At 40.0% G+C, this 11,533-nt stretch overlaps 1 protein-coding gene and 2 long non-coding RNA genes across 3 annotated transcripts; 1 reads left to right on the top strand and 2 right to left on the bottom strand.

Moving 5' to 3' along the window:
- Positions 1–437: 437 nt before the first annotated feature.
- On the bottom strand, positions 438–1,960 carry LOC148933597 (uncharacterized). The gene is made up of 2 exons (XR_016130214.1): positions 768–1,960; positions 438–699 (listed from the first exon to the last, which is right to left on the bottom strand). It is a non-coding gene; the product is annotated as an uncharacterized LOC148933597 (long non-coding RNA).
- A 2,080-nt stretch (positions 1,961–4,040) lies between these two features.
- LOC148933596 (uncharacterized) lies at positions 4,041–5,147 on the top strand. Its single transcript, XM_089060707.1, has one exon. The coding sequence runs from the start codon at positions 4,041–4,043 to the stop codon at positions 5,145–5,147; it is 1,107 nt and encodes a 368-aa protein (XP_088916833.1).
- Positions 5,148–5,428: 281 nt separating this feature from the next.
- LOC148933595 (uncharacterized) lies at positions 5,429–6,951 on the bottom strand. Its single transcript, XR_016130200.1, has 2 exons — positions 5,759–6,951; positions 5,429–5,690 (listed from the first exon to the last, which is right to left on the bottom strand). It is a non-coding gene; the product is annotated as an uncharacterized LOC148933595 (long non-coding RNA).
- Positions 6,952–11,533: the final 4,582 nt, after the last annotated feature.

Here is an 11,533-nt window from a genome sequence, read left to right as displayed (position 1 = left end):
TAGCAGTCCCATTGACTTTTCTGCACTCGTTTTGTAAAAATGATTATAAATAGTTAAAGTGGAGAAATAATAAAGTAAAAAAGAGAATAATGTAGATAAGACTCTTCTCTACATTATTCTCTTTTTTACTTTATTATTTCTCCACTTTAACTATTTATTATCATTTTTACAAAACGAGTGCAGAAAAGTCAATGGGACTGCTAAAGCGGGACGGAGGGTGTAACACCCCAACTTTTGATATCTTTTGTTATTCTCGAAAGAGCGTTAAACTTTAAATCGAACGCTGTCCATGTTATATTTTGAAAACTTATGGGGTTGTTATCCAAGAACTAAGTACTATTTTGTGATTTTGATTTATGAATCAAGGGCTCAAGTATTTTCACGTTTATTTCCATTTACGCGATCAAAGTGAAGAAAACTTCGATCAAACTAGACGATTAAAGGAGAATTGGACATTTAGGATTGATCAAGAGTATTTTCAAATTTCGTTTAGTACAAGAGAACTTAAGCCCAAAATAAATAATGGATCAAGAACATGTTTCAGATTATACAAAAAAAATGTATATAGATTTCGGGCCTCTTCTTATCCAGCCAAATGTCTTTTCTTCGGCCCACTCAAAACTCGGCCCAATAGCTTGAAGATCAGCCACATAGGGCCTCAACCGATTGTCACCTGTTTAGCTAACAACACTCCTATGCCTGCATGATAAATCCAAATTCAGTTAAGGAAAAGCAAGTGAGGAGTTATTGAAGATGAGTACACCTACACAAAATGTCAAAAGTAGTTAACAAAGAGCAAAGGAAGAGCTGGGTTGTCCCTAATCAAAATCTGGGTTGTCCCTAATCAAAATATTGACCAAATCCCAAAAGGTCGCAGGAGCTGCAACAAGAAGACAAACTCCATTAAGGTCTAAGCAAGAAGAAGCCAAGAGAGCAGATTTCTCTCTGCACACATCCCTCTGCCAAAATCCCAACAACCAAGCAGATTTTCAGCCTATATATATACATGTATACATAGCCAGTTCCATCCTCTCCCCACCATTTTCGACCCCCAAAAATCCACAAGTGACGGAGGAGTAACGAGGGAGGAAGGCAGTGGCTGTGCGAGAGGGCAGCCCGGTAAACCAAGAGGAATCACCAAGCCAAGGTAATCTCCCAACACCACCCTTTGCATCACGTTAGAAATCCCACATCTTTAAAACTTAGAACCATAGATGCTCAAGAACACATAAATTTTAGAGTTCAATACCATAGCTTTCAAATGAAACAGAAAACCAAATAGTGCACCACTGTGAACTAGCCAAACCACCAAGTAATAACATCACATAGCTACAGCCCAAACATCGAACATAATTATGTTAAGTAGCAAACTGGATAGAAGGCTTAGCTTAGCATATGGGGCTATCCGGCGAGGGTCGAGTGACGACGGAGCTCCGGAGAGCCGACAGGGGCAGCAGCCGCAGCTGTTGCCGGCGCTCCGAGTGAAGATAGAGAAAAGGGCGATGACGACCCCCGAGTTCCACGCACGACGGAGAAAGAGACGGAGGGAGAAAGGCGATGCCTTTCCCCTCAATTGATGACTCTGCCGGAGCAGCAACGCGAACCGTCGGCGGCGATCGCCGGAGAGGAAAGGCGGCGATGGCTGGTCCACTGGAGCCGTCGCCGAGCGACGCAGCAGGCGGCAGCCCTGCTCGTCGAGCAGCCGAGGACTCCTCCGAACTCGACGGAGGGAGAGAACCCGATGGAGGAGGGAGTATCCGCTGACGGGACTCCGAGATCCCGTCGAGGTAGCGGCGATTTTCGCCGGAGAAGAGAGGCACTGCTGCTGTTCTGAAATTTAGGGATTTTGACTAAAATTGAGAAGAGAGAAGTCACGTTGGAAGGGAGTATATGTTTGGGTTGACTCCAATTTTAATTAATTGGTTTGGGCCGGAAGTGACAAATTAAGGAGTTTGGGCCATCATTTAATTAGTTAGTGACCTGGGCCAGAGGGCTAATTAATTTAAAGGGGCCAAGGAGGACTTAAATATTGAGCCAAGGTTGTTTAAGAAATGGGCTGACTTTTAATCGGTAGAAAATTTAGAGACGCCAGAAAAGGGAAATGACGTTCTCAAGTCATGAAAATAATCATGTTTATGAAAGAAATGCTATTAATTAAATTTCCCGATTTAATTAATATGCAAGTTTAGTGAACAAAGAATAAAAGAAATTAATTAGGGCATGCATTCCTATAAGTATGAGATTTTGTCTCGAGTCTAATTAGTATGTCGTTATGTTATGTTTTTCACAAAGGACTATCTCCGCGAGTTAAGATCAGAGCGAGAAATTAAAGTAAAGAACAAGGTGGGCTTTCGAACTAAAGTGTTTTTTTACGTGGGCTTTTCTAACCTACACTATGATTGTAGGCTTTCTATTTAAGATACGACGATGCCTTTATATTTAAAGTACGGTTTTTATGAAAAGTGCTATTGTGAAATGATATTACGTGAGCCTTATACGAATGTGCTTTCAGTTATTTACATTTTCAGTACGAATGCTTTCAGTTGTTTTAGTTATCAGTATGTTTTGTCTTGCCAAGTTTTGTTTTGAACTTTGCCTATCTGTTTGTCTAGCAAGGGCGACGTCCCTACTAGACCAAGAGTTCGTGAATTTCGGTTCACCAGGAATTAGTGAATGCGGGTTTGTAAGTGGGGTCAGCCCATACATACCCGGTTCACTCAGTTTCAGATATGGTATTTGTTCCAGGAAAAATAGACTACAGTCACAGTTTTTATATAGAAATGCTTTTAGTGTCCTCGGGCCTTTTAAGATAAAACCCCGAGCTCACTCAGTAGTGGCTTGACAAAACCAGTTTTCTTTTCAGTAAAATATATTTCGGCACGTGTCCACTGAGTACACCAAGTACTCAGCCCTGCATATGTTTTAAAAATGTGCAGGTTGAGCAGTGATGACGGCGGGCGGTGTTGAGCACAGACAAATGAAGATCCTTCGATAGAATAGTACTTGGATGCGTCGTGTCTCCATACACGATGCCATCTGCTCTTGACTCTTCCGCTGCAATGTAAAAGTCGAGTTTACACTCCTTGTATTATGCATTCTGATATATATTATTCCAAGTTATTTCAGTTCAAGTTCAGTTGTGCCACCGTTTTCCCCCTTTCTTCCCCGCTTCTTTCATCCTCCCCTAGTCGCGATCAACCGAGCTTTCTATCCTTAGGAAGTGCGGTCGTGACAGAGTGGTATCAGAGCAATTTCTTCCTGCTCTGGACCCAAGAGTCTTATTTCAGTCTTAGTCTAGAATCGTACCTCTAGACTAATATGTTAAACGTCGAAGGCTCAACACCCCGACTCGTCACTCTCAACCAGGAAAGGAGGTAACTTTACATTTTCAAAAAGAAAAGAGAGATATGAAAAAGTTTTATGCAGTATAGGAAGTAAATTCCCATTGTGGAACAGTTTTCAGTTTTCAGTTTAAAATGGAAAATAGTGAGTTTGAATTTTGAGAAATTATGATCAGTTTCTCCGGTTAAAATTTTTGAAATTTAAAGTGATAAAAATAGATTTGGTTTTCAAAGTGAAAGTAAATGGAAAATAGTGAGTTTGAATTTTGAGAAATTATGATTAGTTTCTCCGGTTAAATTTTTTGAAATTTAAAGTGATAAAAATAGATTTGGTTTTCAAAGTGAAAGTTAGAAAGTTTTTGTACAGTGATGTTTACTTTGCGTCAGAGAGTTTAAAAAGAACACGATATCTTTTATGAGTCGAGTTCTCAAAACAGCGAGACCTATAGAGTAGAGAACCTAGACGTTTCTCGCAGAACATAGAGTGCTTTACGATGCATGCCTTCCGGCTAAAACATAGTTCAACCTTGAACTTAAAGAAAATTTGACTAGTTTGAGCGAGAACCCTTTTTGGGACGCCATATAATGACAAATAGTATTTCACTCACCTATGCACGAAAGAAATTCGAATATTATACATTAATAATGTAGTAGCGAATGAGGAATGAAATACTGAACTAACTTTTCCAATAAATTAGAATGCCGCCCAGAAGAGTAGGACGAGCTAGGCGAAATGAGGGAATACCTGGAAATGTAACACGAGGAAATGGAGTAGAAGGAGGAATGCCTCCACCTCCACAAGAGCGGCGCGTTGAGGAGCTGTTTTTGAAGCAGAATCCTCCTACGTTTAATGGTTTTGGCGACCCTGCTATGGCCGAGACCTGGGTACGCGCCATGGAGCGCATCTTCAACTTTCTTCAATGCAATGACAGAGAGCGTCTTACCTGCGTGACCTTCCAGTTGGTGAAATCTGCCGACTTCTGGTGGGAGGCACGAAGGAAGACCATGACCCCCGAGCAGCTGGCTCGTATGACTTGGGAAGAGTTCAAGACTGGACTATATGACAAGTACATTCCGAAAAGTTACAGAAAGGCAAAGGAAGTGGAATTCTACAATCTGAAGCAAGGTCAAATGTCAGTGACTGAGTATGACAGAATGTTTTGCGACATGTCTCGCTATGCACCTGGCCAGGTCTATACTGATGACAAGATAGCAGAGAAGTTTTGTGCCGGTCTGAGGCACGAAATAAGGATGGCCTTGGCCAGTCACGGAGGACTGTCATATTCTGAATCGCTGAGCCGAGCGTTGGATATTGAGGCGGCTATGCCTAGGGAGAAGTCAACTGCACTTGTTGTCGCGGCACCACCACCGCAGCAACAGCAGAACTCCCGGGAGAAGAGGAAGAGGGATGAGGACCAGACCCCACACGAGGATAAGAAGCGACAGACTGCCAAGAATCACCCACAAAATGGTGGAGGAGAAGCCGCTCCCGATCAGAGGGGCGAAAATCGAACTAAGGCCCCTCTTTGCGCTATGTGTTCCAGGAACCACTTCGGGAAGTGCAAGGCTGGGACTGATGGATGCTACCGCTGTGGCAGGAGTGGACACTTCTCAAAGGAGTGCCCAAACAAGAATGTTGGAGCAAGAATGGGAGCATGGCAGAACTACCAGGGGCAACGCCCGCAACTGCGAGCACTTCAGGCCGAGCCCAGAGGAGACCCAGCTCCGCCCCCACACCAACAGCAACAACACCTTGACTATGAGGAAACTGTTTGGGAATTTGAAGGCAAGGCGGAAGGGAATTAATCAGGAGAATTTTGATGCCATAAGCAAATTTCGGGACGAAATTTTTATTAAGGTGGGTAGAATGTAACACCCCAACTTTTGATATCTTTTGTTATTCTCGAAAGAGCGTTAAACTTTAAATCGAACGCTGTCCATGTTATATTTTGAAAACTTATGGGGTTGTTATCCAAGAACTAAGTACTATTTTGTGATTTTGATTTATGAATCAAGGGCTCAAGTATTTTCACGTTTATTTCCATTTACGCGATCAAAGTGAAGAAAACTTCGATCAAACTAGACGATTAAAGGAGAATTGGACATTTAGGATTGATCAAGAGTATTTTCAAATTTCGTTTAGTACAAGAGAACTTAAGCCCAAAATAAATAATGGATCAAGAACATGTTTCAGATTATACAAAAAAAATGTATATAGATTTCGGGCCTCTTCTTATCCAGCCAAATGTCTTTTCTTCGGCCCACTCAAAACTCGGCCCAATAGCTTGAAGATCAGCCACATAGGGCCTCAACCGATTGTCACCTGTTTAGCTAACAACACTCCTATGCCTGCATGATAAATCCAAATTCAGTTAAGGAAAAGCAAGTGAGGAGTTATTGAAGATGAGTACACCTACACAAAATGTCAAAAGTAGTTAACAAAGAGCAAAGGAAGAGCTGGGTTGTCCCTAATCAAAATCTGGGTTGTCCCTAATCAAAATATTGACCAAATCCCAAAAGGTCGCAGGAGCTGCAACAAGAAGACAAACTCCATTAAGGTCTAAGCAAGAAGAAGCCAAGAGAGCAGATTTCTCTCTGCACACATCCCTCTGCCAAAATCCCAACAACCAAGCAGATTTTCAGCCTATATATATACATGTATACATAGCCAGTTCCATCCTCTCCCCACCATTTTCGACCCCCAAAAATCCACAAGTGACGGAGGAGTAACGAGGGAGGAAGGCAGTGGCTGTGCGAGAGGGCAGCCCGGTAAACCAAGAGGAATCACCAAGCCAAGGTAATCTCCCAACACCACCCTTTGCATCACGTTAGAAATCCCACATCTTTAAAACTTAGAACCATAGATGCTCAAGAACACATAAATTTTAGAGTTCAATACCATAGCTTTCAAATGAAACAGAAAACCAAATAGTGCACCACTGTGAACTAGCCAAACCACCAAGTAATAACATCACATAGCTACAGCCCAAACATCGAACATAATTATGTTAAGTAGCAAACTGGATAGAAGGCTTAGCTTAGCATATGGGGCTATCCGGCGAGGGTCGAGTGACGACGGAGCTCCGGAGAGCCGACAGGGGCAGCAGCCGCAGCTGTTGCCGGCGCTCCGAGTGAAGATAGAGAAAAGGGCGATGACGACCCCCGAGTTCCACGCACGACGGAGAAAGAGACGGAGGGAGAAAGGCGATGCCTTTCCCCTCAATTGATGACTCTGCCGGAGCAGCAACGCGAACCGTCGGCGGCGATCGCCGGAGAGGAAAGGCGGCGATGGCTGGTCCACTGGAGCCGTCGCCGAGCGACGCAGCAGGCGGCAGCCCTGCTCGTCGAGCAGCCGAGGACTCCTCCGAACTCGACGGAGGGAGAGAACCCGATGGAGGAGGGAGTATCCGCTGACGGGACTCCGAGATCCCGTCGAGGTAGCGGCGATTTTCGCCGGAGAAGAGAGGCACTGCTGCTGTTCTGAAATTTAGGGATTTTGACTAAAATTGAGAAGAGAGAAGTCACGTTGGAAGGGAGTATATGTTTGGGTTGACTCCAATTTTAATTAATTGGTTTGGGCCGGAAGTGACAAATTAAGGAGTTTGGGCCATCATTTAATTAGTTAGTGACCTGGGCCAGAGGGCTAATTAATTTAAAGGGGCCAAGGAGGACTTAAATATTGAGCCAAGGTTGTTTAAGAAATGGGCTGACTTTTAATCGGTAGAAAATTTAGAGACGCCAGAAAAGGGAAATGACGTTCTCAAGTCATGAAAATAATCATGTTTATGAAAGAAATGCTATTAATTAAATTTCCCGATTTAATTAATATGCAAGTTTAGTGAACAAAGAATAAAAGAAATTAATTAGGGCATGCATTCCTATAAGTATGAGATTTTGTCTCGAGTCTAATTAGTATGTCGTTATGTTATGTTTTTCACAAAGGACTATCTCCGCGAGTTAAGATCAGAGCGAGAAATTAAAGTAAAGAACAAGGTGGGCTTTCGAACTAAAGTGTTTTTTTACGTGGGCTTTTCTAACCTACACTATGATTGTAGGCTTTCTATTTAAGATACGACGATGCCTTTATATTTAAAGTACGGTTTTTATGAAAAGTGCTATTGTGAAATGATATTACGTGAGCCTTATACGAATGTGCTTTCAGTTATTTACATTTTCAGTACGAATGCTTTCAGTTGTTTTAGTTATCAGTATGTTTTGTCTTGCCAAGTTTTGTTTTGAACTTTGCCTATCTGTTTGTCTAGCAAGGGCGACGTCCCTACTAGACCAAGAGTTCGTGAATTTCGGTTCACCAGGAATTAGTGAATGCGGGTTTGTAAGTGGGGTCAGCCCATACATACCCGGTTCACTCAGTTTCAGATATGGTATTTGTTCCAGGAAAAATAGACTACAGTCACAGTTTTTATATAGAAATGCTTTTAGTGTCCTCGGGCCTTTTAAGATAAAACCCCGAGCTCACTCAGTAGTGGCTTGACAAAACCAGTTTTCTTTTCAGTAAAATATATTTCGGCACGTGTCCACTGAGTACACCAAGTACTCAGCCCTGCATATGTTTTAAAAATGTGCAGGTTGAGCAGTGATGACGGCGGGCGGTGTTGAGCACAGACAAATGAAGATCCTTCGATAGAATAGTACTTGGATGCGTCGTGTCTCCATACACGATGCCATCTGCTCTTGACTCTTCCGCTGCAATGTAAAAGTCGAGTTTACACTCCTTGTATTATGCATTCTGATATATATTATTCCAAGTTATTTCAGTTCAAGTTCAGTTGTGCCACCGTTTTCCCCCTTTCTTCCCCGCTTCTTTCATCCTCCCCTAGTCGCGATCAACCGAGCTTTCTATCCTTAGGAAGTGCGGTCGTGACAGAGGGAGTAGCACTTATAATTCACATATCAATACCAAGAATATTGAATGTCAACAACTCGTATTAAAATGTCAACAACTAAATAATAGCACTTATAATTCACATATTAATACCGAGAATATCGAATGTCAACAACTCGAATCAAAATGTCAACAACTAAATAATAACACTTATAATTCACATATCAATACCGAGAATATCGAATGTCAACAACTTGTATTAAAATGTCAACTAACTAAAAAATAACACTTATAATTTGCACTTTCTCCCTCATCCCCCTTTCAAAGCCTGCAACAGTTTCAACACACTAGTTCAGGAAAATCATGGTACACTTTATTCAAATCTCAGTCTCCATGAGAATCTCCTCAAACCTCAACAAAATTAAGCTCAAATAATCATGAAGATTGTCACAATCACAGTGCATAACTGAACAATTACATCTTCACTTGAATTAGCTCTTCTCAAAAGTGTTCTAACATTAATACTCGGCGGAAAATCAGTAAACAAGATCAATCAACTAATCAACACAAATTACAAACAGAGTAAACCTCCAGGCTCCATGAGTGAATACTCGAATACACTAATTTAATCAATTGAATTTAGAACTTAAGCAGAGAGAAATAAATAATACCTTTCCAATAAGAATTTCGTTGGTGTGGGGACCGTATGCGTCAGAGGTGTCTAGAAATATGACGCCGGAGTTGAGGGCGTGGTGGATGAGTTGGATCATCTCGTCTTCGGGCTTCCGCTGGCCATAGCTGGATGAAATGTGAAGCTCAACCACTTTAAAATTTCTCCGGTGACTAAACCTCGCAGAAGCCGGCGGCTTCACGAAATTCGTCCCAACACTAATCTCAGCAGCACTCAACATCGATTTCGCCACCGCAATGCACTCGTTCTCCTTATTACACATCGAATCGTCGGCACCGCTGACAATCTCCGGCGCCGAATATTCACTCACGCCTCCGATTCCGCCTGAATCAAGCTTATTAGACTCTGATCCTCTCTCCACACCTTCGAATTTGTACTCCGCCACCAGACTCATCGGAAATTCGGTTTCACCGATCTCGATAGGAAGTTGCTGCACAGTCTATACGGCGTTCAGATTCTACCTAGGGTCTCAATTTTCATCTTCTTCTCAATTTTCTGTATTTTCTGATCTCCAATTCTCTCTCTGATGGAGGAATACAATCATGAGATGAACGAAGCTTGAATTTGAGGTGTAATTTTGTGTAAGGAGATTCCTCGGTGTATGGAATGAACACCTTAGAGATGAGAGAGAGAAAGAGATCGAGAAGCAGAGAGCAAGAGATGGGAGTTGCTGAATTTTAATTACCATAAAATTACCATTATACCCTTTCATAATAAATTAATCTAAAAAAAAATTCATGTGGCAAAATCTGGACCACTCATTTAATAAAAATGAGTGGTTGATATTGTATCGCATTTCTCAATTAGCTTAAAAAATCTCAATTGATCATGGACCTATATATATATATATGTATATATATATATATATATAGGAAAATGATCAATACAAAAATTGATCTCAATACAAAATCCTGACCATGAAATTTGACAATCTAATGGTCAATAATTAAAGAAAAACATGGAGGGTCATTATAAAGCAGTTTTAGGTCATATTATAAACTTTGGGGTTGAGGACAAGTTAAGATCCTTTTATGTCATCCTTATTATAATGACGTAAAAATAAGCTTACGATGACCTAAAAATGATCTTCATATGCTTGGTTCTGTATTTTTGTATTAAAAATGGGTTTGCATAGATCAAAACCCTATATATATATATAGGTATATAGAGTTGTGATCAATGTCGACCCAATTTTAAAGACCGAATTAGAGACTAAATCTGGGCCATTAGATCTAGTTTTTTTTATGAGATGTGCTGCTGTGAAAATTTTTTCGGCTTCATTACAAGCCCATTTTACTTCATTGTATAGGTTTATTACTTCATTTTGTACGTAATACCTTGAAACTACAACATGTTTTTACTTGCTTCCAGTAGGTTTTGAAATGATTCAACATATGCTTCATTCAAATTCATTGACGTGGATTTTTTCTTGATTAACATTTAAAAATGCAATTTATTCAAGTGAGTTTATTACTTCATTCAGAAACATTATTACTTCATTGGATAAGATTTTTACTTCATTCCAGTAGGACTTCAAATGCTTCTACACATACTTCATTCCAATAATTTATTACATTATTCCATGTGATTATTAAACCATATTAGCGCTATGGCGGTGGTGATAGATATTGTAGAGAGAAAGAACGGCACGTGACGGCGAAACCACATTTACGTACTGGAATGAAGTAAAAACCTACTGGAATGAAGTAAAAACTTACTAGAATGAAGTAATATATTCTGGAACGAAGCTAAATCTTCGTAGCATGTTAGTATGACTTATTTACCTTCGGATGAATTAAAATAGACTCGTGATGAAGGCGAAAAAAATTTATAAATTTATGTATCTTATCCATAAAAAACTAGATCTAAAAGCCCTAATTTGGTAGGGTTCGGTGGTTCGGTCTTTAAGAGTGGATTTGTGGATAATGGGACTCTAGGTATATATATAGGTGTGTGATCAAATACTAACTAAGTTACAGTAATAACTAATAACTAATATCAATTTTGTATGTTAAAAATATCAACACAAAGACATAGATTTATCAATATTCTTGTGCTGATAAACTTATGTCTTTGTGTTGATATTTAAATTTACTTGTTGTATTGATATAATTATGTCTTTGTATTGATAATTTTAATACACAGTATTGAAAGTTATTAGTTATTACTGTAAATTAGTTAGCACGCTAGCGCAACCCTATATATATATATATATATATATATATATATAGGGAGATGATCAAAATAAGTATGTGTTTAAATCCAAAAATGCAGCCCAAATCTTGGCCCTAGGATTAGATGATCTAATGGTCAATAATTAACCAAAAATACGGAAGGTCATAATTAAGCAGTTTTAGGTCATATTATAAGATTTGGGTTTATGTCATGTTAAGATCATTTTAGGTCATGCTTTGTTAGCATGACCTAAAAATAAACTAACTATGACCTAAAAATGCCCTACGTATGACCACGTTCTGCGTTTCTGTATTTAAATCTGGTCTTCATAGATCAAAACCCTATATATATATATATATATATATATATATATATATATATATATATAGGGGAGTGATCAATTGCTAACTAATTAGCAATCCCAAACTAAGACTAAATCTTAGCCATTAGATTAGAAGATCTAGTGGTTGAAATAATGTTACA

The sequence above is a fragment of the Salvia hispanica genome, chromosome 1 (genome assembly GCF_029641045.1).
Source record: "Salvia hispanica isolate PSC_SH4W2 chromosome 1, Shi_PSC_v1, whole genome shotgun sequence".
Taxonomy (NCBI): domain Eukaryota; kingdom Viridiplantae; phylum Streptophyta; class Magnoliopsida; order Lamiales; family Lamiaceae; genus Salvia; species Salvia hispanica.
This window is presented reverse-complemented; position numbering and strand designations above follow the sequence as displayed.